Genomic DNA, 27,637 nt, shown 5'->3' on the forward strand with positions numbered 1-27,637 from the left:
AACTGTTGGGGTGTTCAGTTGTGATGATATCGGGGGAGAGGTTCAGTGCTAAGCACAATTAAGTTTTTGGGAAAAAGTCCCTAGCTGAGAAAATGAATTGACTCCATTTTTTTTCTCAGGGCTGCTTTAAGAAACTTAGCCACCCCAGTTAAAAAAAAATCTTTTTTTTTTTTCATTTAAATCATGTATCTAATAGGGAGAAGAAACACTTAATTCAGGAAAACAAATACCACCTGGCTGTTTCCACTAAGGGGAAAGCCACCATTATGGCTGCTTTCAAAAGGTTCAGTTGCATTAGATTTCCCTTATGTTTGGCTCCTTCTGTTGAGCAGAACCAAAGTTTCCAGGTTCTAGGTTCTGTCAGAAGACAGAAAAGAATCCAAATGTTGACAGCAAGCTGCAATGTTAACAGTTCAATTTTCTCAAGAAAATGGATTTTTGTGAGGTGTAGAAGCTGACAGAGATTGTACCCAAGAGCTTTAGATCTAGCATTGAAATGCTTTGGTGTTCTGTAAGGTGCCATAATCAATCATTCAGTAATCCTCCAGTATTAATTAAGCACCTACTATGTATGTGCCAGGCCCTTTGCTCACAGCTTGGGCTACAAAGACAAAATGAACCAGTCCATTCCCTCCTGGGGCTTCCACTCCATTGGGCCATGCTGCTTTCTGAACTGTTCTCTGGAAGCTGGGATTTTTGTGTGGCCAAAATTGGCTGATTTTCATGCTGGCATAATTAAAAAAAGACAAACCAACTCATACAATCATTTAATTAACTATTAGCCTTATCATTTAAAAAGATAATATTTTAAAACAGTTTTTCACATAGGCTGGTGATCTGAGAGGAGGAAGAAATTTTGGGGGAATTGTGCACATCCTGAATAATTAAAAACCTTCGATCCCATGAAATTTGCTCCTTGAGAACAGGGACTGTCTCTTTTGTGTGCTTCCCCTGGAGCTTAGAATTGAGGTTTAATAAATGATTGATGATTGATTAATCAGTTACCTTCATGTGTGAGATCACTGGATCATCAGATCATAGATTTAGAGCTGAAAGAGACCTCAGAGGCCAGCGCCTTCATTTTTACAAAGGAGGCAACAAAGACTGAGCAAGGGCAGTGACTTGCACAGGGCCACGCAGCCAGTGTTAGAGGCAGGTTGGGAGCCAGGATCTTCCTACCTCTAAGTTCAGTACGTGAACTATAGGATCATCTAGGATATCACCACGTTGTAATGTCATTAACTGGCTCGAACGGCCACTTGACTTGAGTCATTATCTCTTCTTTTTTGGTTTTTAGGTTCCTTAAAATCTGTTTCTGTATATTTCTCTGCTCACATGCTTCTGGAATCTGTGGTTTTACCAGTGTGGATACCGGTGCTTAAACCTTGCCCCCTCTGTCACGTAGTAACTTGTCAGAGGGTTTCCATGGCTAGAACCTTCTTTCCTCCCTGCTTTGAACCCCACCTCTCCCCCGCATCCCACTGCCAGTGGCTTTAACATGAGCCTCTCTGGACTCAGCAGAGCTGACCTTTGGGCAGCAGCCTCCGCCTGGGGCCCTGCTCCAAGCTCATCCCTGCTCGGTGTGACGTTCTAGAGCTGGTGAGCCAACCGTGTTTCCACAGCATGCAGCATCAGAGAAGTTCCTTTCTGTACCTAGATCTTCTTTCTCTAAGGGTTTGGACCCTAGGGGTTTGGATTCTTAGCCATTGAGAGAAGTACAAAGCCTGGCTTCTTGCTTATGTCAGCCCCTCATTTCTGAACCAAAGATCTAGACAAGTTGGAGTTGACCAGTCTTAGCCTGAGGTGGCACAGTGGATACAGTACTGGGCCTGCAGGCAGGAAGACTCATCTTCCTGAGTTCAGATCTGGCCCCAGACACATACTAGCTGAGTGACTCTGAGCAAGTCACTTCACCCTGTTTGCCTCAGTTTCCTCATCTTAAAATGAGCTGGAGAAGGAAATGGCAAACCACCCCAGTATCTTTGCCAAGAAAACCTTAAATGGGGCCACAGAGAGTCGAACATAACTGAAAAACACCAGAACAGCGAGTGTCCCTTGCCAATTGGATTCTTGTATATGTTTTAATTTTTCCTAGTTTTTGAATAGCACTAACCTTTGTCTACATTTGAATAACTCCACATCCTGGGCCCTTTGGTTCTGATTTACTGTGCTCATGGATTGGCATATTGGGGGCTTCCTTCTGGAAACTTTATCCCATTGGTGATGGGAAAGTGGGAAAGCCTGGGCTGTGGTGGCCTTGGTGGAACTGACATGGCTGCAAAGGACAGCCATCATACCAACGCCCCTGGGCTGACGACCCTAGTACTGGACTGAGACATTGGCCGGGGAAAATTCTCAATTATCCATTGTGGTATCAAGTCTACAAAGTGAATAGGACAAAAAAATCCCATGTTTCAGAATTGTAGGGCCTTGGAAAAGCATCGCTTGATCCTCAAGAATTTGCACCCTGGTTTTTTTTTTTCTGATATTTCAGGTATCCTTCGAATTGTCCAGTGTAAATTCAGACTTCCCCTGAAATTAATATGCTTGCCCCATCAGCCTTCCAAAACAGCGAGTCACAAACTCACGATTGATACAAACAAGCCTCCTATCAGCCTTCTCAGCCTCTTCCCAGGTAGGCCTTTGGAAGCTCTGTGTGTGTGTGTGTGTGTGTGTGTGTGTGTGTGTGTGTGTGTGTAACATCGGAAATGTTAGGCATTTAAAATGGACTCCCCTCGTCGGTGAGCAATGATAGGGTAATTATAAGATAATCACCAAGTCAGCATAGAAGAATTTCTCAAGGATTCGTCCCGCCCCTCTTCATTTTGCCTGGTCAAAGGTGTAGCTTATATCAACAAAGTAATAACATGTGGCTTTTAAGTTTGATTCAAAATATTTTAATGATTATTTTGCTTCACCACTCAAAAATGAAAACATCAAATGTGTCTTTAGAGATGGCAGGCTTGCTTTGCCTGGAATGTAAATATTTATTCTTCATCTTTATGGTAGGAACATAAAATAAGCCCCCTTTCTAAGTATGCCCTTATGCCCCAGGTGAGTAATCCTAGAAATGGGCGCTCTTGGGCATGCTGATGCTTCCAGCATCTGGAACAGGAACATGTTTGTTCCTTGGCCACCGAAGACTGGGACAACTCTGGGATGCCCAGTGTTGCTTTGTGAGTACGAGGGGGATTGTGGCAGAGCCCACGGGGGGCTAACGCTTCTTTCCCAGCAACTCAGCACAGCTAGTCCTGGGGCAACTTCGGCTGAGTGACAAGGATCTGTAGCAGCCCCCCATTCCTAAGCCACCACATGTATCTGCTTTTTGGGGAATAGTGTGGAATTTTGAAAAAAAAAAAGTCTGCTGATTTCATCAACTTCATATGCCCCCTTAATAAACCCAGCTTTGCTACCTCTGAGATGCAGCCTCAGCCTGGCCTTTGTGGGTAGGATTCAAAATACAAAGTATACTTCCTACAAGGTGTTAGAAATATTGTGGTAAGTCAAGATTTGTGTAATTAACTACTTAAGAGTACTTAAACTTTAGTTTTGATTGTTTTGCAAGGTATTTCCATAGCTCTTACTTTTTTTTTCAATACATTACCTTACAAATATCTCCAGATTCGGCACCTTCCATAAAGAATGTTTAATTTTTGATCTTTGTTTTCTTTGGGGGGAAAGAGAAGGTGTTTGTGTTTGCATGATTTGCATTTTGAAGCTTTGTTTACTTTGTTTTTGGATAACTGGAGCCAGATTGGCACTCTTTACCAAAGGTAGATCTGTGGAATTAATTTGAAAGTCAGAGTGATGGCTGTCTTCCGTATTCGTCATTTATCGTTAACAAGTCCCTTGTACAGCCAGTCACTGTCTTCCCCTGGAAGTAGAATTAGAAATTGAGTTGAATAAGATGCTGGAATTTTGTGGATGCTCAGATGATTTGCTTTGGCCAAGTGTCTTGTTCCTGGGCGTTTGATAATTATATTTCAAAGTGATGAGGTCCAGTGGATGGTTGACTCAAAATGCCCGTCCTTGAAGAGGGAGGTAATGATATAAAATAGGCTCCATCTTTCAAGCTGAGCAGACCTTTAATGACTCATTGTTTTCTGAGGGATAGAATTATAAAGCACTCTAGGTCAAACTGAGATCTCCTGGCTGCTTAGTGAGGGCGTAAACTGGAGAAATCTGACCCATTCTTCCCAGACTCGTACGTTTATGCTGCCCAGTCAACCCCTTGGGGAGGGTGCTTGGTTTGATTTCTGTAGCAAACACATGAGCTGAGTGTCAGTCAAGACCCCGGAAGTGTCAGTATTGATGGGGCCATAGCTTCTTAGAGTACATGACTGTGAGAAAAATCCAGCGTGCCAACTTATCAGAGGTTAGACTTTTCTTTGGAACGGGCTACCCCAGGGACAGAGGTCCTGAGCAGAAAGATCCTTGCCATCGGGGACCAGAGAGGTCTTGGGATTCTCTTTAGGTGAATCTGAGGTGATCTGGTAAATTCCTCTACTCAATGGCCTAATTAGGGCAACAGTGACTGATGAACTTCTTGGTGTGGTCTAACTTGAAATGTATTTAGAAAGTTAAATGAAATACATTAAGCAGTGTGAAGGAGGTTGAGGCATTCCCACTTTCTAGAGAAAGACAAAAGCCTGAGAAATGATTTAACTCTATATTCCTTTAATGTCTGGAAGCTCTTTTCTGAGAGTTCTCGGCATATCAAATATGAAGAGGTTTATTTTCATATTTAAAATTGATGAACAAAGAATTAGAAATACCACACCAAATATTTACCTGGTCCCTGTAAAAGCTGGAGCTCACCATGGTCTTTCTTTTAGTGTTTACTTGAACATTGAAGTGTTTACTTGAAGTTGGTTGATTTGGAAAAAATGTGTTGACCCAGTGCAATAATACCAAAAAATCACCCAAATAAAAATTCTAAAAAATTCAGTTGAGTACAAGGCATATTTAACTCGATATCTCCTTAGGTCCCTGCTGATGCAGAGAGACTTTTGTCTTCAGAGCCTTAAGGCCAGCATTCCTGGTTTCTGCCTAGGGTCAGATCCATTCCAGGGATGCCTGTTCCTAAGGATAGTCTTTCTCAGCCATGAGGATCAAGACAACTTTCGTCAACCTGATTTAGCCAGAAAATGTTAGAGTAGTGAGATCAATAGAATGGTACCTTCTCAAAGAAATTCAGTTCAATCCAACATGTACTTATTATGTGCCACTATTTATTGTGCATTACAGCTGTGTGCTGGGGATTACAAGTATATTAGGGGATGGGAATAAAGAGAAAAAATGGACCAAATTCTTGCCTCAAGGAGCTTGCATTCTACTGGAAACTAGAAATTAGAATGGCCAACCACTGATATACGAATAGGGTTTCATAGACCACACACAAGAAGCCCAGCTCGGGTAACCGGGCTTTCCTGAGAAGGTAGCAGAAGACTAGACCGTTTTCCTTTTGTGACTTGGATTTAGCCAGCATTGAAATGCCTCTCTGTGCCCTCTTTTCCTTTTAGGCTTTGCTAATCAGTCTGATGATGATCAGGCAAACGTGCTTGGATTTCGCTTCATAACTGGCTCCCAAGTCACCGTCCTTGCATCCAAGACCTCCCGTAAGTCAAACTGAATTGCTGTTGCTATTTGAGGCTGACAAATGAAGTGTCTGAGTCTTGACATGTTTTGTGGAAAATTGGTGGTAAAGAGTGGGTCAAGAGGAGGGAGCATGGCGTCCTAGAAGAGGCGGTGACGCTGGAGCCGGAGGTCATCCTGGGTGGTGATCCACATCCCGGATCTGTTGTTGACTTGGTGTGTGACCTCGGCAAGGCAAGTGACCTGTTTCCTCCTCTTTACCAGGACAGTGGGGATAGGCAGAACGCCCCTCCCTGGCCACCCCACCTCCCCGTCAGTGTCTCCTCCAAGTGGGATGGGATTGGAGGCTCCTTGAAGGCAGGGACTCCTGTTGCTTTTGCATCTTTATCCTTAGTTTTGATGCCTAGTCAGTGCTTAATGAATGCTTGTTTACTCATTCATCTCTTCCAGCTCTGAATCCACTAGAGAGTGAGTGGGGCACCTTTGCTAGAGTGGGGAAAACGGGTCCTAGCACTCAACGCTCTTCAGGCGTTCCAGGCCCTCCCGGGGCTGCATTCTGTCATGTCGTGTCTGGCTGTCGAGGCTCTGCGTGGTTTCCAGACAAAGACTTGCTGGGATCCAGAGGAGCCTGGTGCCTCGTGCCTCTTGCCTCTTGCCTTGGTTCAGCTCCTTCCACGGCTCTTCCTTCCCTCGGCGCTGCCTTGTTCTCTACCATTTTCTTGTTCTTTAGGACGACGGGGTCCCACGTGCCCACTAAATGTTCTGTTGAAAACTTTTTAACAAATGGAGCAGGGTTGGTTTCTGATCCTGTCTGCGTGCTTCATTCCCCTTGGTAATGCTGTATACAAGATCTTTACCTGAGAGTGGAGAAAGCAAAGAGAAGAATAGTTTGTACATTGTATAGATGGAGATTATTTTACTGAATTACATGTATTATTTCATTTTAGTGGGATAAAGGCAATTTAAAATGATTTGTAGGACATTTGTGTTTCCATGGACATTGTCTGCATTGGACTAACCATCTGGATATTTGGAACCTTCAGATGATTGGCTAGACTTTTAATTTTCACTCCTGTATGTTTAGAATACCTCAGTAGAGCTTTAGTGTAGGTCCAGCTTAAGGATGAGAAAGCATCCCTCTTTAAAAAAGCAACTTTGCCTCTATGTACTCACCTCATCCAAGAGTGCAGTCCTAATCTTCTTCCATGCTTCAGGTCTGGCATTATTTCTTTAATGTCATCTACTGTATGTGGGGCCACTGGAAGTGAGCTGCTAGGTGGTGCGGTGGATAGAGTGCCAGACCTGGAGTCAGGAAAACCCATCTTCCTGAGTTCAGATCCAGCCTCAGACACTAGCCATGTGACCCTAAATCAAGTCACTTAACCCTCTTTGCCTCAGTGTCCTCATCTGTAAAATGACCTGGAGAAGGAAATGGCAAACCACTCTAGTATCTCTGCCAAGAAAACCCCACATGGGGACACAAAGAGTCAGACACAACTGAAAAATGACCCAGCAACAATAAGGGGCCTTGGGCAGTGAGGTTGACTTGGGTTTGCTATTGATCAATTTCTGTCTCTTCCTCTAAGAATAAAATTGAGTTTTACAGACACTTTCTAATAGACCCATTGCTGCCTCATGAAGAGTCTTTCCTCTAAACTCTATAGAGTATCAATCCAGAAGGACTCAAAATACGCAAAGAAAGCAGGATCTTTTACACGAGAACCATTCAAGTCCTTTGTAAGTCAGAGAGAGTCAACTCTGGAGGTTGGTGCATGGGGTTGGCGGATCCTTAAAAGTCATCTGCGTCTAAAACCATGCTTGATATGTAGGCCAAGCTACGAGGGAGACAGATGGCAATTTTGGTTCAGTTTCCTGATTCACTGTGGACTAGACCGAAGCCGCCAAGTGGTAACACTGTGCAGTTGATTGTCTGAGGTATCGTATCATTAAGGGAGCCAAATAGCTTTTTATTGCCAGCAAGTGATAGACTTTCTAAGTTAATTGGAGCTTCTTACATGAATGTGAAAAAAAAGAGAGAAAGAGAAGCGTTGAGATCATGTCCTTCAGCCAGCAGACTGCTTTAGCCAAATTCCTCAATCCCCGTGTGTTATTCCCAAGTTGAAGAAGCAAAGTCTGGCCTCAGCATCCTCCAGCTCACCAAACTTGGCGAGTCCCTGTTTCTAAAATAAAAAACAGCCTCGTCAGCCTGGCACTGAAGGGTGCAAACTACGTCTCCGTTTTTGTTCCTCTTTGCTCCCCTTTCTGTGCTCTGCAGTTCAGCTAAACCAGGCCTGTAGTTATTCCCCAAACTCTTCCCACTGGGCCATCTCCCACCTTGGAGGCGCCTCATGAATCCTAACTGTAGCCTTCATGTAATGCTACCTCTGAGTAGAGAAGGCCGGAGGCTGTAATTGTAGAGACAGCTGGTGGTGGTGAAAAGAATGTGGGGCCTGAAGTGCAGAGACCTTGGTTCGAATCTGGCCTGGGTGAGTCACAGTGTCTCAGAGACTTGGTTTCTGTATCCCTGAAGTGGGGATAAAGATGGCTGGTGGGCCTCCCTTTAGAAGGATAGGTTTAAGGCTTAAGTTATGTTTGTAGAGTGCTTTGTAAACAGCAAACCAGTGGATGAATGTCAAATATTATTGTCACTATTGTTACTCGTCATAATTCTAATGTCGAGAATCAGTCATGAGACAGAACAATTTGTTTGTCAGACAGTAAAGAGGAAAGGTTAATCCACCTGCGAAGGCAGGAAGGCGGGAAGGAATCAAGTGCTGACTTACAGCATTTGTAGACTCAGTGCCAGGCACTGGGCCCCAGGATCTCATTGCTTCTTACAACAGCACACACAGGTGGGTGCTTTTATCCCCATTTTACATTGGAGGAGTCTGAAGCCAACAAGTTAAGTGACTTGTCCAGGATGGGAGAGAGCCGAGGACGGGGACATGGCAGCTTACCTTGGGCCACGTTGTGGAGAGCCTTGAACGTCAAACAGAGGAGGTGATACTTAGGCCTCAAGGGATAAGAATTCACTGGAGCTGACTGAATCAAGGGTGACAGGGTCAGACCTACCTCTGCTTTGGGAAGATCACTTCTGAAAGCAGAGTAGGTGATCAGTTGGAGTTGGGGAGAGACCAGTGTGGGCACCGTGCAGTCACTGGGGCAAAAGGGCCTGAAGCTAGGGGTAGCCGTGTGAGGGAAGAGAAGGGGACAAGATAGATGCAAGGGATGCTGTGGCCAGATAATGGGGTGAGGTATAGGGTAGGCATGTATGTCGTATGTATGTGTGATATATGTGGCACGCATGTATATATTCATGTATGTGATGTGTATATATGTGTGTGCACGTGTGTTTGAAGCTCTCTTGGACAAAAGAGGAAAGTCTGAAGAAGGGGAGGCCTGTCAGGGTCTGGTGGTGACAGGCAGGCAGGGTGAATGACGAGACAGGAAAGGTAGCACCACTCTGTTCTAATTTGGCTTCCATTTTCTCTGCCAATGAGGATGATTGTGGGAGGAGAGAATGCCCATGGCCAGGAACGAGCTAATCGCCCAGATCAGTGAGCTGCTTGCCGCTCTGGGTGTATCGGGCTACCAGGCCCCGATCAGTCTCCTTCCCGGGTGATGGGACCATTGGGGCCCCAGGAACGACCTTTGGAAGTGCATGGATGATGGGAGCAGGGCTGCCGGGTGCATGCTGGGGCTTCCTCCAAGGGGAAAGCTCCTGAAATTGAAGAACATTTTACAGAAAGCGTGGGTAGTGAGCGTCTAGAAGAGGAGAGGCCGTGATGATTCCAAAGAAGCACAGTCAGCTGGAAGACCCTCGCTGCCTCTCCTGCTGTGCATGGCGACTCGGCGGGTGGATTGGGGGACGCTCCTTGGAGAGCTGACCCAGCCTTGCCCGGCCCTGGTGTAGAGAGGGAGACAACGTGCAGCCAGGTGGGGAAAGTCGTGGAGAGCTGTGAGCGGTGAGAGCAGGAAGGACTTCCTTGGTCAGGCAGGAGTGAAGCATCGATGGTTTGGAGCACTTTGGAGCGAGGGGGATTAGCTGTCCAGTGAAGGGTACGGTGGCCTGAGGGAGATGTGATGCGTTTTTCTTTTAATATGTACAGCATTAATAATTATTGCTTTATATGAATAGTATATGAGGGTTTTTATATTAAGATTGTGGTAGTGAGAATGGAAAGTAGATTTTGTCGGGATACAGTTGCTAAGAAGCGTTGAATGATTCAGCGAGGAGGCAAGGGAAATAGGGCTGTTAGATCTCCTTCTGAATGTTCGTGTGCTGATGACCTGAACCTTGGGAACGTGGGATGACAAAGTCAGCAGGTCTTCAGGGACCACAAAGCTGACCTGAAGGTTATAAAATGAAGTTTAACGGACAGCAGCATGAAATCCTGTTCTCTGATTTAAGAAATGCAGAGTTGGGCAGGGATACACCCTCCACCATTTGCATGAAAAGGATCTAGGCATGTTAGTGGACTTCCCACCCAACATGAGTATGACTTAGGCAAAGCATCAAACCAGCATGGAGAGGCATGGTGTCTAGAACAAGGGTGGTGCCAGCCCTCCTGCCCGCAGCCTCATGGGACCACACCTGGTAGATTATATTCCATTTGGGTGCGTGTTTTAGGAATGACCTTGACAAATTGGTGCCTCCTGAGTTGGGCCACTGGATCTCCTCAAGGCTAGAGAAGGGCCATTTGAAGTAATTTGTGATGTTAATTTAAGCCTGCAGAAGAGTTGACTTTCCAGGCTTCATTTGCTGTCTTTGAGCTGAGGAATAATGAACATAGATAATATTTACATTTGACCTGGCACCAGTGAAGACCGTAGAATGAGGAACTATTGCAGTGGTGGTTGTGGTGAATAGCGTAGAACAAGATGGTGGCTATGGGAATGGAAAGGGAACGAGAGAGAGTCAAAGGCAAAGTCACTAGGCCTTGGTGACTATTTTAACAGTTTGCTGAAAACTACCATGGATGGCAGTGAATGGTCAATGCAGGCCCCTGCTCCCTTCAGATGAGCATTTTACTCCATCTTTACAAGTACCATTGGGTTCTGGGTTTGAGAAGTCCATACATTTAATGGCACATTTTGCGGAGAGGCAAACATACTTAGAGGTTAGAATATACTTGTCAAGAGGATGCATTTCCTTCTGTTTCTCAGATTTAATTAATTCATTCAGCAGATATTCACTGAGTGCCTAGAATGTGGGAGGTACTGTGTTAGGCCCCCAGGGGCTGCAGACATTACCAGGAAAAGATAATCCCTCTCTATTCTCCAATTGAGAATGTAATGCAGAGTGATCCCACCCTTTCAGCTCTGTACCGAGGACCTTGAGAGGATGGTATTTTGTTGTGACTATGACCTGATGGAAGAGCAGCAGTGGTTGTTGCAAAGGTTCACTCAGTCAACAAATATTCATCTTGGGTCTGCACCTTCCAAGCCCTAGATCTCGGCTCTCCTTGTTCGAATACTCCTAATGGCTGACCTTTACATAGCGCTTCGTTTGTTGGTGTCGTCCAGTCCTTTCAGTCACGTTGGACTCTTTGAGACCTCGTTTGGGGTTGGCCGTTTCCTTCTCCAGCTCATTTTACAGATGAGGAAACTGAGGCAAACAGGGTTAAGTAGCTTGTCCAGGGTCACACAGCTGCTAAGTATCTGAGGCTGGATTTGAACTCAGGAAGTTGAGTCTTCCTGACTCCAGGCCTGGCCGTGCTCCCTAGCTGTCCATACAGCACTTTAAAGGTATACGCAAAACTCTTTACATGTATTCTCTCATTTGACCCTTACAGTAGCTCTGGGAGGTAGGTGCTATTATCATCCCCATTTTACAGTTGGGGAAACTGAGGCAAACTTTTTATTTTAAAGTGACTTACCCAGGGTCACAAAGCTAGTAAGTGTCTGCGGCAGGAATTTTAGGTCTTCCTGGCTGAGTCCCAAACTATCCCCTGTGCCACCTGACTGCTCCGTGCTGGTGTGATGAGGCGGAGAGGGCTGCTTCCCTCACCTTTTGGCCCCTCTCTCTGATAGATGAACATGCGTTTGTATGCTCTCTGTTCTTACTCTCAAGCTCCACCTTCCAAATTAATACTGTGAGGCCACATTCAGGCTGCGGCTGAGTTGAGGGGAATCATGTTGCCTGTGATCATTGGAGGCCAGGTGCTTCGATTGACCCAAATTGTCTCCAGAGGGCATTTCATTTTTCAAATATTTCTACGGGCCTGCATCATGGCTGCTCTTACCCGGTGTGATTCTGTCCCAAGATGCTCACTAAATGGAGCCTTCTCTGTAGCTCCTGGTGACTGCCCCCCTTGGGAGCCAGGTTGTGTGGTGGGGGCAGAAAACAGTCATCAAATGGCAGACATTTTTATAGAAGGCCAGTGGGAGTTGGAGCTGCTTTGGGAGGAGCAGGCAGGCGAGAAAGCTTCTGCTGACTGAGTTCTGGCACCCAGCCTCTAGATGACGAGCTGATGGCTAACGGCGTTTCTCCCCTCTCTCGGTGGCTGTTTTGGCAGAACGGTATCGGATCCAGAGCGAGCGGTTTGAGGACCTTTGGCTCATCACCAAGGAGCTCACTCTTCGTCTGCAGGAGCATTTCGAAAAGCAGGGAACCAAGGATTTCACTTGTTCTTTCTCGGGGTGCATTCCTCTGCAAGAATACTTTGACGTAATTGACCAGCACTTTGAGGTACGTCCGATGATGTTAAGTATGGTTACAATCATAACGTTCCTTCCGTTGTATGTGAACATGCATCTACCTCAGCTCGTGTTCAGCAGAGCTATAGCTTGAGTTATCTTTCCCGTAGGAATGGTGTGTTTATGTTGATCCTCCCAAGATACCCTGATTTCCCTGTGACTAGTGAGTGGCCCATATTTATGAGAAGACTAGAAGAACAAGTTGGGACTGGGAGGGCGGCTAGGTGGCGCCACAGTGCGTAGAGCTCTGGGCCCAGAGTAAGGAAGACTCATCTTGAGTTCAAATCTGGCCTCAGACACTAGCTGGGTGACCCTGGGTAAATCACTTCGTCCTGTTTGCCTCAGTTTGCTTGTCTGTAAAGTGAGCTGGAGAAGGAAATGGCAAACCACTGCAGTGTCTCTACCAAGAAAACCCCAAATGGGGTCACGGACGGTCAGACACGACTGAAAATTGACTCAACAAAGTTGGAGCTGGATTGGGCATGGAAGAAGGTAAGTGAATTAATCCGTATGGAGATTACTTCAAGTCTTGGCCTTTTTAACACAGGGCTGCACGCGAATGACTTGAAGCCTGTCTAAAATTTGTGGACTCCAGGTTAAAGGCCCCTGGACTAGAGGAGACGTACCCGATATTTTTGGATAAACAGACCAGAAGTTACGTGTGGTCATTTATTCCTCAAAGTAGTCACCCTGGTGGCCTGTATTCCTATTCCAAACAGGTTTCCAGTATTTTGAATCCTTCTTTGGCTTTATCTTCAGAGTATAAAATACTTTCGAAAACCAGTTGTAATGTCCTGAGGAGTATGGATTCCATTTTGGGGACTGCCTCGAATTCCTTTGGAACCATAGCTCCACCTCCAGTGTCATAAAAAATCCCTTGCTCGGCATTCAGAGCTCCTCATGCCTTAGCCCCCTGCTCTCTTTCCAGTCTTCCCACACCTTATGCCCCAACACATACTCTCGGGTCCAGTGGCCCTGGCCTCCTGGCTCATCCATGCACAAGACCTCCCACTTCCCAGCCCCACGTTCTCTCTGGCTCCCCCGGCCCGTGCCTGGAGTGCTCTCCCTCCTCATCTCTGCCCCCTCCCAACTGAAATCCCATCTTCCACAGGAAGCCTTTTCCCCCGCCCTCTCAATATCAGGGTCTTCCCTCCGTTCATTTTTTCCTGCAGTATATGTCCATATAGACATATCTACACATCTGTATCTATTTATCTGGTTTGTTGTCTCCCCCGTTGGACTGTAAGCGCCTTGAGGGCAGGGACCGTCTTTTTCCTCTTTATGTATCCCCAGTGCACAGCCCAGTTCCTGATACATAGTAGCTCTTTGTGGATGTCTGTGACTAACTGATTAAGGTCTGGTGAGCAGTGCAGGAATCAACCTGGCTAATGCTGTTTTGAGGAAAGTGAGATATAATTAAAAGAGGAAAGAGCTGTTCCAAATCGCAACAAACAAATTAATATTAAACCATTTGAGGCAAAATGGCCTTGGCTTGAGCCTCCTCTCATATGTCTTCACTTCAGTAGAAGCTCTTTGAGGGCGCAGACCATGTCCCTGTGGTCTTTTTCTGACTGGCGCCTGGGATAGGCCTTGGCTTGCTGCAGAGGGCTACTCAGTGCTCTTTGGGTGATTGGCTAAATGTGCACGTCTTTGGTTCCAAGGATTCATCTGAAAGATGGCGCTAAGTTAACCTCCCCAGAATCCAGTAGCTGGTATGTTTTTTAAAGACATGGCTGTTCACTTGTACAAAATAGTATCCACGTGGGCCATAAAAGGGTAGTTCAGGCAAGTTTCTCTTCTGTGGTCCTTAGGCATTCAGAATTAATAGAAGAATTTCTGTACAGAATAAATACATAATTCTTTACAGCATCAGGTCCTTAGAGAATAAAGAGCTTGAAATAATGTTTTCTTTGACTTGTCGAGGTCTTATGAGGAAAGGAAATTCTGCAAAGATCAGTGTATTTTTATGCCAAATGCTTTCAATTTGGGGTGTCTGAATTTTTTCATGTTAAAGCAGTCTGATATATGTGATACATGATATATAAATAATGACCTATGGTAAATTACATTTTTTTTCGTTCATTTCCCTCTTTAACCTACTTTTGGTCAGATGAACCTGTGATTTCTTTGGTATAGGGTAGGAACTCCCTCTACCCATGCAAATCTGTAATTTACAGTCTAGCCTGTGTCTGGGCAGTTGAGAGATCTGGGACCTTGTCCATGATCAGACAGCAGCCGGATATCCACTGTGGCATGTCGTATTCTGTTTCGTGGTATTGTAGTCAGATTACTATATTCCTTTAAACATTTCTGTCGTTCAGATTTTTTATTAACAATAAAAGCTGCTCATGAATTGCCTCCTATGTGATGAGTGTTGCAAATGGCTCTGGAGGAGAGAGTTTCTGTCCCTAAGCACTCACCCTTAGGGAGATTTCAGATCAGCAAGTCGGGCTACCTACTGTGTCCAGCTTTCTCATAGGGAAAGACTCACAGCTTTCATTGGGCAGAGGTACTTCATTTGCAATGCACCCCTGTCGTTTGCCTAAGTGTGCTTCCTTTTATGTTCTGTGTGGATGTGGTAAGAAAATATTCATGTACAGTTAAACTATATTGAAGAAAACCATTGTCCTTTTCTCCCTAGTAGTGCTGGCCTCCCCCCGCCTCCCCACGCATGCACACACACACACACACACTCACACTCACACACACTCACACTCGCACACATGCACACACTCTGCAAGACCCATTTCTTTATTTGCTGTTGGGTAACCTCGCACTCTCTCCACCTTCTGCTAATACCATTCAGTCATCTCTGGGAGTTATTGAAATGGAAAGATTTCTTTCTTCATTGCTTTTTGTAAGGGCCAAGTGCCTCTTTCTGCCGTTCAGTTTTTCCGCCTATTGGCTGCGTTTTGCAGTTGCTGCATTTCCAGAAAGTTGCTAGGTTGATGAATTATTGAGGTACATCGCCTCGGTTCGTGAACGACTTCCTCAGAGTCATTTTGCTGTCCTTTGAAGCGCTTTCAGGCAGAAGGCCGCCTGGGGCACTGGAGATTGTCAGCCTCCAGGAACGGGGCAGACTCCTCTTCTCTATGACTTTGTGTCAACAGAGAAGGAAATATTTCTGTTCAACAATACACTATTGTATATTTTTGTGCCTTGTTTCTAATTCTGCCACTGGGGGCTGACAGAACGTATCGAATCATTCTTCTGCCGGGTATTTGAAGATGACTGTCACGTGCCCCACCGTATGTTTTTGCTTCTTCTCTAGGCTTAAACGTTCACTATTGTTGTTCCATCATTTTGGTCGTGTCTGACTCTTCCTGAACCCATTTGGGGTTTTCTTGGCAAAGGTACTGGAGTGGTTTGCCATTTCCTTCTCCAGCTCATTTTACAGATGAGGAAACTGAGGCAAACAGGATGAAGTGGTTTGTCCATAGTCACATAGCTAGGTGTCTGAGGCCAGATTTGAAATCAGGAAGATGAGTTTTCTTGACTCCAGGCCTGGCTCTCTATCCACTGTGCCACCTAGCTGTGCTCAACTCTGCACCCAAGTGCTCGCCCATCTTTATTCCCATTCAAAGATATATTTTTGAAATGACTGCCTGTCCGACTATATGTTGTACTTGGACCAGTAGGCCTTCTTTGTCCTCTTGTCCTTACTCTATGGATCGATTGCTTGGCACATGCCTTTTCTCTTTGGTTTTGGGTAGGGTGCCCCCAACACTATCAAATGCTTTAATGGTAGAATACATCCACCTAGTTTGTATCTCATTTAATGTCAGTGGATGATTGAATAAGATTATCTCCTAGGTAGTGTCTGTCATGGAATGGGAGGGAGCTCTTTTGAAGAGAGCCTTCAAGGTCAGAATTTACTCTGTTGAAAAAAATACTTAGTTGCTCTCAACACACCATAGACTTGATATGATTTATATTCGTTATAACTCAGTCATTTGTGTGCCTGGGTAGATGTGGTCTGCTGTAGAAACTGTAGAAACTCATCTCCAGAAGCCTTGTTAGAGCTTTGTCACATATACCCTCAGGACATGGCTCATGGGCCATTTCCATAACGATTATGGAGTTGAGAAAAGGAGGTAATTGACATTTGAAGACCATCGTACCCTGGCTCTGATCTACCTTCCCAGCCTTCTTACAAGTCTCATTTCCCTTCATGCGTTCTACAGTCCAGGCACGTAGTAGTCACTTAATATATGCGTATTGACTTGGCTTCACATTAAGGCCATTGCCCTTCCCCATGTAGTATATTGGGCACTGAGATAGTGGTGTCCAAATGCCTCAGTTGTTGTCCCTGATGAAGCTGGATTTTGACAGAACGCTGGTGGGTCTTGTTAATTCCCAGGGTGATAGTGCCTTTTTCCAGGTTTCATCTATAAAATGCTTTCTGAATCAGGTTCGCTTATTTCAAGTGTTTGGCTTTTTCGTTAGGGATTCTTTTCCCCTAGAGTGTATGTGTTTGTGTGTATGTGTGTTGTTTTCAAGGGCATTTCTCTGGTTATTAGCAAGTATGGGCTCTTTTTCAGATGTGTTGAGAGTTGATGTTTCTTCTTTTGAAAGTTGTTTCTTTATCTCCTTTGACCTGATTAGCTCCTGATCATATCAGTTTATGTCTGTTTCCCTATAGGTTTTGTTTTTCCTTTTTTTTTTTTTTGTGAGGCAATTGGGGTTAAGTGACTTACCCAGAGTCACACAGCTAGTAATCCCTATAGGTTTTGAAGTCAGATTTTTATCCGAGTTGTTTTGTCAGAAGATTTCTCTCCAGTCCATCTCTTTTCCTTTGTGAATAAGTCTTGTTGATCTTCGTTTGTTTTTTACACCACAGTCTTTCCCACATAGGAGCCACTTCACTCCCACTGATCCTTCCCTTGTCATTTGTCTTTTCTTTTCACTTTAGTTAAGTTGATTTCATTTATGTGAAAGCTTTTTATTTTTATATAACAGCATTATCTTTTATAATACTCTCTGTGATGCTGGTAGTTATAAATTCATTCACTTTCTAGTTGTGAAAAATGGAGTCCTTTACTCTCTCCTAGTTTATTATGATATGACTCTATATGACGAGTCATTTTCATTTGGCTGATCGGATAATTTGTAGAGAGAGGATATATGCATTTTCCCCTATGCTATCACGATCCATTAGTTAAAGCATGAAGTAGATTTTTCAATTTACAGTTGCATTCATAAATATTTTGTAGACATGCTGTTGGTTTTCTTATACATTCAACACATTACTTCTTAAAAACATGGACATTTTCAACAGCTGTCTAGACACATTATGTATACTTTTATATTTATGGTGTGCCTTAAATTTGGGGGATTTCATGCTATTGTATTTGCTTTGTGAAATAATAGCCACCTCACTTTGGAAATCTTTTAATTAGTATGTATTGTCTTATTATTTTAATTTTCAATAGTATTTAATTACTATTAAGAGAAATGCTTTAAAAGAAGAATAGTGGATCTCAGAGTCAATCAAAAGCTTGTATGTAGCACCTACTCTGGGCTGGACATTAACTTCATTCGTGGACTGAAAGCCACCTCCATTTTTGATCCTAAATGTGTCTGGCATAACAAAGGGTCTTTATTGACTAGTTAACTGGAATTTTGGAAATTTTTAATTGTAGCTCCGATTGAATGGAGAAAAAGTTGAAGAGCTATTATCTGAAAGAGCCATCCAGTTCCGGGCCATCGAACGACGTCTGCTGACCAGATTCAAAGATAAGACGCCCGCCCCTCTTCAGCATCTGGACACCTTGCTAGATGGCACATACAAACAGGTCAGTGCAATAGGCATCATTTTTTTCCAGGATGTTGGAGATTCTGGTGCGACTCAGCATGGGAGTTTGCCACAGGGTGTCCTCCAGGGTAAGAAATGTCTTTCCCTGGATATGATTCAAAAGCATTTTGGGGCTTTCAATCACTGTGATCGTCATCTTGTTCTTAGAATCATCAGTGTGAGATCTGAGCCCTAGGTTTCATCTTTATCCAGTGTTTGACTTTATGGAGACAGAAACTGGGTTCATTCCTCTCTCTGCCTCCCTTCTTGAGAGGTCCAGGTGAGTGTCATAGAGTGCTATTTTGGTCAGCATTTTCATGAATGATGTGATTGAAGTAAGTGATGGCCTGCTTATCAGACTTACTGATGACATGAGGTTGGGATGGGTGCCTCAAGAATAGGATAATGGATCAGAAAGCCCAAGCCATGTATCTTGGTGCTTCTCGTTTGGGGAGCTAGGCGGTGCTGTTCTTATGCACGTTTGCCTCTGTGTTCCAGGCAAACAATATGCCAACATCTCTGAAGGTAAGTATTTTTTCGTAGCCTTAAAATGCAACTTGTATTTGCTCACCTAGATGTACATTTAAACCAAAAGATGCCAGGCAGACTGAAGGACCGCTGCAAAATTTCTAATTGCCAAAAAGTAGCAATCAGTGCCCTTTTATATGGACTATGGTAACTCTGCTAGGCCTTATTGATTCCAGGCTTTTTCTTGGCTAGTATGACACCTGCAATCATATTGACTCTTAGTAAGTTCCTTAGAGGTACAAAGTCATGAGTGCATCTGGTCTGGTAGTTGGAATTTAGTCAGATGAGTTCTCCAATCCCCAAATCCTATGGCCCAGTGGGGAATATGGGTCTCTGGGGGTGGAAGGGAAGGAGAGATCAGAACTCTCCTCTGCTTTCTCAGCTTGACCCTCCACCCTTTTATCATCTCTGTGAAGAAGCCTCATAAACTCTAGCAGAGAGCACTTTGGGATTAGCCCTCTGTCCCAAGCCTGGGCAGGTGCAGAGTATTTTAGGTTCTGGGTGTCGCTCCTATCCTCAGTTCAAAGATAATTGGGGGTACTTAAAGGATTTCATGACACCGAGTCAGTCATTGGTAATGGTCCTTTCCCGAGGAACTGTTGGATTTTGTCCTTAATCCTACATGTCTTTTGATTAATACACAGTATCAGTTATGATTTTAATGGAATTTGATGAGAATTTGACTCTAGGATATCTAGATTACCCACACCAATGAGATCATAGTTTCATCAAAGAATGAGTTTCTCTTTGACTTTTCGTATTCAGTTTTTTAATTCTGTAAGGTTTCCTTTCATATCATTTATGAATTAAAGTTCATTTTTTTGTGTGTGTCTTATAAATTTTTTTCAATTGACAGACACTTATTTTCTCTCTTTTCTGTCTTGGAAAATGACACATATTGGGTGGGCTATGGAGAAATGGGGCCATTAATGAGCCATTACTGATGCTGTGAATTGGGACAGCCATTCTGGAAAGCAATTTGGAGCTGCGCCCACAAGGTTTCTACCTTTTGAGTCAACAGAGTCACTACTCGGCCTGTGCCCCAAAGAAATCAAAGAAGGAGGAAAAGGGTAGAGAGCCACACTTTACTCGTATGTGAAAACAGATATTCATAGTAGTATTTTCTGTGGTGGCAGAAACTGAGGGGAGCCTGTCATTTGGGGAATGGCTGAATGAAGGTCATTAATTTGGTTTGTCTTTAATACATAGTTTCAAAATCACAGATAATAAAAAGGTAAACACCTTGTCTTTTTAGTCATATACTTGGGATATTAAAACAATATACAAAATTAATTCAGGAAAAAATCATGAATTTTGCAAACTGTTTGAAGTGTTAATTCAAAATACGTTTCGGGCCTTTATGAGGATATCTGTTAAATTATAGAGCCAGCTCAGCCTCCCCCCTAACAGAATCATACAGCCTGCAGGCGAGAGGAGTGAGGGGGAGCGTGAGAACTTCCTTGTGGCGTGTCTTAGGGAACAGTCCTGTTATGCATGGCCTGCAGTGGCAGAATTCGGAGACGCGTTCTTGTTGGGTGGACAGAACGTTTCCTGAAGTGGGGGCTGCGTCCAAGCAGAGGTGGTGGTCGTGGTGGTCTCCCCTTGGCTGGAGGGCTTCAAGGAAAGGCTGGACAGGCCACTTAGGAGGAGGAGGTAGAGGCGACGCTTTCATTGCCCTGTGTTGTTCCAGACCAGCACTTGTTAAACTTTTTCCACTTGTGACCCCTTCAGCACTTCTTACATTGTGGTCATGACCCCATGTGGGGGTCACAAAGGAGGTCCCTTCCAACTCCCAAATGCCTAGTTTTCCTTTTATCTTTGGTAACATAAATGATATGTAAGAGTAGAAAATGATGAAACTCTTTCCCTGGCCCCCCCCCCCTTTTTTAAAGGAAACAATGACTTTTGGAGGCAGGAGGCTTTTAAAATTTTTATCATGTAGCTATTTTTGGGGAGAGGAGATTGAACTTGTGGAATATTCATTTCTCTGTAATATTAACCACATTATATAACATGAGATTGAGAGACAGCATGGTGCCTTGGATAGAGAGCAGGCCTCCGAGTCAGGACATCCTGCTTCTGGAATATACGGTCTGGGGGACCTGGGGCTGGTTGCCGGATAGAGGGTTGGTGCCACCATCAGTGGTCATCCTTAAAAACCCTGACCATAGAAGGTGCTGATTTCTGCTTGTACAGAAAATTCCTCATCACAAGCTCTTCACACTGTTGAAACCCCAGATCTATTTAAAAAACAAAAACAACCTCCTCCAAATCGCCTTCTGTTTCCAAGGTGTTGCTGGGCCTGACTTGCCACTCTGGCCCTGGCTGTCATTCTTCTCATCCCTCTTGATAGGTGGTCTTGAGAGGCAGTGGGGTCTCTCCTTGCTCCCCCTGGGCACTGCCATACACCCCTCCCCCCAGCAACTTCCTTGTAACCATCACTTGGCAAACCCTCCTGCTTTGACAGGCCTTTCCATTCCGATGTATCAGCAGGTTTTCTGGAATCTTGAAAGTACCAGAATCAAAGGATGCAGAATAATTGATACATTCGTTATTCTAATTTGTGCTGATGATGCTAAATTTAATTCAGTTGATTAAACAAATATGGGTTGAGATTTCAGTATGTACTACTGGACCCCATTCTAGATGCTGTGGAGGAAACATAGATGATTAAGACCACAACTCTTCACTCTTGGCCCTTAAAATCTAGTGTTGGTCCCAACTAGTGAGAGAGTAGACCGGGACACCCACAATGATGCTATGAGGCAGAACAACTTAAGTGATGTAGGAAAGGCCCTGTTGAAGAAAAAATACTAATGCCATTATTATGCTCCACAGTTTGGGCTCACGTCTGGCAGAAACAACTTCATGTCTTGCTTGGAGAGATACCCAAACTGCCTTTGTGCCCCATGCCCCGGGGGGTGACTGCCCCAAGAAGCTTTGACGTAACATCTATAGGAACCTTTAACAAGGAGGAGATGCCAAAACACAGTCTGGACTACCATTCCATCCCATTCCTCCTGGAAGAGTCAGTGGGTTCTTCTCAGGGATCTGTACAGAGAACCTTAACTGCAGAAGAGGTAGAGAAGGTGCTTCCCTTTCCAAGGAAGAAGGTGTTCCCCTAGGGGAGGTCCTAATGCCAAGAGTCAAGTTCGGTTATCACCAGTAGGCCATTGGCATTTGTTCCTTCTACTTTCCTAAGGGCAAAAGTAGAAAGAGTTTTAGGTTGGAGAAGGAGTAATGCTTAATGTTTGTAGACAGACTAGCAAGAGTTTGTTTGTTGTTGTCTGCTTGCGTGGTACTCAGAGAGAAGAAGGAGGAGAGAATGAATGAGAAGCATTTATTAAGCATTTACTTTGTGCTGGGCATGGGTTAAGCTCTGGAGGTAAAAATTCAGCCAAGCAAGACAGTCCCTGCCTTCCATGAGTTTATGTTCTTATAGGGAAAGACAACCAGTATGGGTGGTGATGGCCAGGGAGGAATGTTCTGGACCGAGAAGCTAGAGCAGTGGTGGGTGAAGTCATAGGGTGGGGATGAACGTGCTCTTTCTTGGTTTGGTAGTATTGGCTAAATTGTTATACTTTGAGTTGTAAAGAGTGTGTGTGTGTGTGTGTGTGTGTGTGTGTGTGTGTGTGTAGGGGTCAGTGAGTGAGGGAGCCATGAGAGAGGTGCAGGCATGGAGAGGGCTGGGAATTGATGTGGTGGGTCAAGGTCCAGACAAGATAAACTGATGCTCACCCCCTCAGAACTTAGAGTCTCGGGGGTGGGAGTTTGAGTTCTACATTGGATTGAATTGGAGGTGGAGGTTGGAGGATAGTGGGTATGGGGAGGAGCTGGCTGGGAAGTTCAAGTCGGGGGATGAGGGAAAGCTTCATGAAGAAGGTTGTGTTGGAGCTGAGCCTTGAAGGGTTGGTGAAATCTTGGTAGGTTGGAGATGGAGAGGAAGGCCATTCTAGGCAGTGAATTAGGCAGACGTGGAGAGGTGGGAAGGTTCACATGGGCACGTACATACACACACACACACACGCGTCTATTGGGGACAGTGAACAGGAAGAGAGGATAGAGCCTGGCTAAGGTCCTGAGGGGCTGCCCCACGAGTAAAGTGTGTGATCTCTGCTGGCGGCATTTGTCATCCTTACTTTGGCTGCTTGGTTTTTAACTTTTGGTTCTTGGTTGTGTTCTAAATATGTGATGTAATAGATACACATAGCTGATAGCTGAGTTCTCGGTAGATGAGTTGCTCATGGGATTTAGACCTGGAAGGTACCTGGCCATGTTCATTCTTTCTAGTCTTCCCGGAGAGGATGAACAAAACCCACGTTCTTAGTAGCTGTTGATGTCATCGAAGAGCCGTGTTGTATTCCCAGCTGGCGTTGCCCTTGGCTGCCAAGTCTCTCCACGTGGCAAGGAGACCATCGGATGTTTGCTGAATGAAGTGGTTTCTGGGCTTTTTTTCCTACTCATTGTAACAGCTGTTTTCCATTGGTTAAATTTCTCTAGGAAATGGTGATAATCAGAAGCATTGTTCTTATTCTCATTAATTTCCTTTTTTAAAAAAATTGCTGGTTTGTTTAAGTAGTTGGAGCTGTTGTAGTGAATGGCCTCCAGTATCATCTTCTCATTTTTACCTTTATAATCTTGTGTTGATTTTGACCTTTGCCCTACCCAGCCAGTGCTATGATGGCAGACGGACGGCTAATCCTGAGATAAATCCCAGCCACTTAACTGGTCATTTTTTATGTTGTGCTTCTGTTCTTGCCAAGCTCAATGTCTTCTGACTCACTTCTTGGAGAAAGTGTTTTAGATAGCCATACACAGGACATCTAAGCTGTCTATAAAACTTGGATGTAATTAATTTAACTTCCACATTAATTCTGGACCATCTTTTCTGACATAAGAGCTTAGGGTCAAGGGACCTTAGAGGTCAGCCTCTGTAGCTATGAAGAAATGGAGGTCTAGAGAGACTTAAAAAGGATTTACCCAAGGTCACATAGAGCCAGGATTTGAACCCTGATCCCCTGTCCGAGTACCTTTTCTGCTGGACTGACCTTCATATGGAAGTCACGTAGTATTAGTGTATTCACTGATGTGCTTTGGAGGAATTTATCTTGGGTTCTTTATAGAACTTCTTTTCTTGATCTTCTGTAGCAGATTAGCGTTAATGGATTGGATAAAAACAAAATTTACTTATGTTTACGCTTATTTACTCATGTGTATCAGTAACACAGCAAAGTAAAACGGCCTTGTGAAATTCAGTTCAATTCAGCAGACATTTGTGCCTGTTGTAGGCCTGGAGATTCAAATGAAAAAAAAAAAAAGAGGTTCTCTGCTTCAAGGGGATTCTGGTCCACTGAGGGAGAGAGGATATACACAGTATTAATGCTGGAAAAAAGGAATACTGGCAATTGCTGAATCCAGGAAGGCTTCATGGAGTCAGGGGCACCTGGGCTGAAGGCCTGTGGGTAGATACTGAAGCCCCATTGCTAACTACTTCATTGGTTTCTTCTTCCACATAGCTGCAGCTTCTTGCCATTCTCTGGTTTCATTTATCACAAGAATGCCGTTAAAATGGGGTTGAATTCCTTGTAGGGTGTAGACTTTCTGGTGTTTGGCCAAAGAAATCAAATGAAGGGTACCAGCAATTGAGTTAATATAATATTTATAGATAGTCTGTATTTCTTTTATGTGTTTTCAAAATTTATTATTTAACATTTGTTTGTTTTCAGATTTTGAGTTCCAAGTTTCCTCTTGGAACTCCCCCACCCAATAAGAAAGTGAGCAAATTGATATCAATTAATTATACACGTGAAATCACGCTAAACATATTTCCATGTTAGCCATGTTGCAAAATAATAATAAATAAAAATTAAAGATAAAGAAAGCAAGACAATTATGCTGTAATTTGCTCTCAGAATTCTGACGGTGGGGTAGCAGTTTTTCATCAGGAGCCATTTGGAATTGTCTTGGGTTGTTGTATGGAGCAGAATATCCAAGTCTTTCGTAGTTGCTCTTACTCTGCACAGGGATCTCCTGGTTCTTCTTACTTCACTTGGCGCCTGTTCATAGAGGTCTTGCCATATTTTTTTCTGAAGCCCCCCCCTTGTCATTTCCCCAGCACGAGAGTACTCCATCACAATCCCGTACTGTACCTTGTTTAGTCGTTGCCCAATTGATGAGCATCCTCTCAGTTGCTAATTATTTTCCGCTACAAAAAGAATTGCTATAAATAATTTTGTACGTATGAGTCCTTTTCCTTTTTCCTCAGTCTCTTTGGGCTACATCTCTAGTAGTGGTGTTGATGGGTCAAAGGGTACGCGGTTTTATACCTCTTTGGCCATGGTTCCAAATTGTTCTCCAAATGGTTGGACCACTTCACAACTCCACTAACCATGCATTAGTGTACCTATTTTTTCACATCCCCTCCAGAACATATTGTTTCTGATTGGTATGAGATGGCACCTCAGAATTGTTTTAGTTTGTGTTTCTCTAATCAGTAGTGATTTAGAACATTTTTGTATGACTATAAGTAGCTTTGATTTCTTCTGGTGAAAACTGCCTTTTCATATCCTTTGACCATTTATCAATTGGGAATGGCTCATATTTTTATAAATTTGACTCAGTTCCCTATATATTTGAGAAATGAGGCCTTTATCAGAGAAACTTGCTGTAAATTTTTTTTTTATATATTACTTCATTGTCTGTGGTACCTTTTTAGCAAAATATAGTTTCCCTGATTATTTCTTTTACTTAGGGCTACTTTTACTTTGCCTCTGTTCATGACTGCTACCCTTGCCTTTTTAACTTCAATGGAAGCATGGTAAGTTCTGTTCCAGCCCTTTATTTCAACTCTGTGGGACTTTCTGTTTCGAGCGTGTCTCTTACAAGCAACGTATTGTTGGACTCTGGTTCCCTTTTATGGGTGAGCTTATCCCATTCACATTCAGTTATGATTACTAACTGTATATTTCTCTCCATCCCATTTTCTTCCGTTTATCCTTGTCTCTCTCTTTTTATCCTGTCCCTCCATAAAAGTATATATTGCCTCTGACCACTGCCTCCCTTTTAATTCACCCTCCTTCTTATCCCTCTCCTTCCCCTCCTTGCCCTTGCTTTCTTTGGATAAGATAGATTTCTGTACTCAGCTGAGTGAGTATATATATTCTTCCCTCTTTGACCCAATTCTGATGAGAGTGAGGTCCCCCCCTCATTTTCCTTTCCTCTGTAAAAGCTCTTCCTTGCATGCCTCTTTTATCTGAGAAAAATTTTCCCCATCTTACCTCTGCCCCGCCCCCCTTCTCCCAGTGCATCCCTCTTTCTCACCACTTCATTTTTTTGGAGGTCATCCCAGCAGAATCGACTCATAACCATGCCCTCTGTCTATGTAAGTGCCTTTTAATTGCCCTAATGACGGTAAAGTCTTAGGCATTACATGTATCCCTCCAAATAGGAATGTAAGCAGTTTCACTTTATTGAACCCCTTATGATTATGCTTTCATGTTTACCTTTTTATGCTTCTTTTGAGTCTTGTGTTTGAATGTCAGATTTTCTGTTCGGCTCTGCAGAGTCTTTTCATCAGAATTGCATGAAAGTCCTCGACTTCATTAAGTATCCATTTTCCCCCCTGAAGGATTATACTCATTTTTTCTGGGTAGGTTATTCTTGGTTTTAATCCTAGCTCCTTTGCCTTTCAGAATGTCATATTTGAAGCCCTCTGCTTCTTTCACATGGAAACTGCTAAGTCTTGTGTGATCCTGACTTGTGGCTCCATGATATTCAAATGGTTTCTTTCTGGCTGCTTGCAATATTTTCTCCTTTTGGCTGTAATATTCCTGGGGGTTTCTGTTTTGCAATCTCTTTCAGGAAGTGATTGGTGAATTCTTTCAATTTCTGTTTTACCCTCTGGATCTAAGATATGAGGGCACTTTTCCTTTATAATTTCTTGAAATATGATGTCTAAGCTATTTTTCTGATCATGACTTTCAGATAGTCCAATAAATTCTTAAGTTATCTGTCCTTGATCTATTTTCTAGGTCAGATATTTTTTCCAATGAGATATTTCACATTTTCTTCTATTTTTTTTTCATTCTTTTGACTTTGTTTTATTGTTTTTTTGATGTCTTGTGGATTCATTAGCTTTCACTTGTCCAGTTCTAATGTTTAAGAAATTATTTTCTTCAGTAAGCTTTTGTACCTCTTTTTCCATTTGGCTAATTCTTCTTTTTAAGGAGTTCTTTTCTTCAGTGAATTTTTATTCTTCTTTTACCAATTAGACCTATTCTGTTTTTTGAGGTGTTATTTTTCTTCAGTATTTTTTTGGGGTGCCTTTTACTAAGCTGTTAACTCTCTTTTCATAATTTTCTTGAGTCACTCTTATTTCTTTTTCTAATTTTTCCTCTCACTCTTATTTCTTTCTTTAACTATTCCAGGAATTCTTGTTGAATTTGGGTCTGATTAGCATTTTTCTTTGTGGCTTTGTCATAGCAGTTTTCACATTGCTGTCTTATGAGTTTGTGTTTTGATCTTCCTTGCCACTATAGTTGTTTTTTTAATGGTCACTTTTTTTTTTTGCTAATTTTTTTCCAGCTTCATTTTTCTTGACTTTGAACTTTATATTAAAGTTGTGCTGTGCTCATCTTGGACTGGGGAGCACTGTGCCAAGCTTCAAACCTTCAGACTTTTTTTGTGCTACTGTTTTCAGAGCTAGTTCTGGGGATCTGCACGTCTTCAGTGCTTCTGAGGTGCTGTGATCCTAGGAGAGATGTGGTCCCTGTTCTCCTGGACTGCACGCTGCTCTTTACCCATGAAGGGCCCTTGGTCCCCTGCAGCCACAAATAGCAGCACGCCTCTCCGCCCTGGAACTGCGACCCAGAACTACATACTAAGCAATAGAATTGCCAGTCAGTGCCAGCTGCCCTCGGTGCCAGGATTCGGGTTCCTGTCATTTCTTTCTGACCGGTTGTCCAACCCCTTCATCATCTCTGAGCTGAGAGCTCCTGAAGCTGCTGCCTCATGTGTTACAGG

At 43.6% G+C, this 27,637-nt stretch overlaps 1 protein-coding gene across 5 annotated transcripts in view; it reads left to right on the forward strand.

Moving 5' to 3' along the window:
- The window catches only part of BBS9 (Bardet-Biedl syndrome 9), a 372,846-nt gene that overhangs the window by 159,992 nt on the left and 185,217 nt on the right, over window positions 1–27,637 (forward strand). For all 5 annotated transcript variants that reach the window (XM_078152100.1, XM_078152102.1, XM_020969068.2 and 2 more), the window contains 4 exons: window positions 2,495–2,635; window positions 5,523–5,618; window positions 12,114–12,286; window positions 17,937–18,089. In XM_078152100.1, coding sequence (XP_078008226.1) covers window positions 2,495–2,635; window positions 5,523–5,618; window positions 12,114–12,286; window positions 17,937–18,089 — 563 coding nt within the window. The remainder of the gene's footprint in view (window positions 1–2,494; window positions 2,636–5,522; window positions 5,619–12,113; window positions 12,287–17,936; window positions 18,090–27,637) is intronic.

Source organism: Phascolarctos cinereus, unplaced genomic scaffold, assembly GCF_003287225.1.
Source record: "Phascolarctos cinereus isolate Bilbo 61053 unplaced genomic scaffold, phaCin_HiC Scaffold_4;HRSCAF=312, whole genome shotgun sequence".
Classification (NCBI taxonomy): Eukaryota; Metazoa; Chordata; class Mammalia; order Diprotodontia; family Phascolarctidae; genus Phascolarctos; species Phascolarctos cinereus.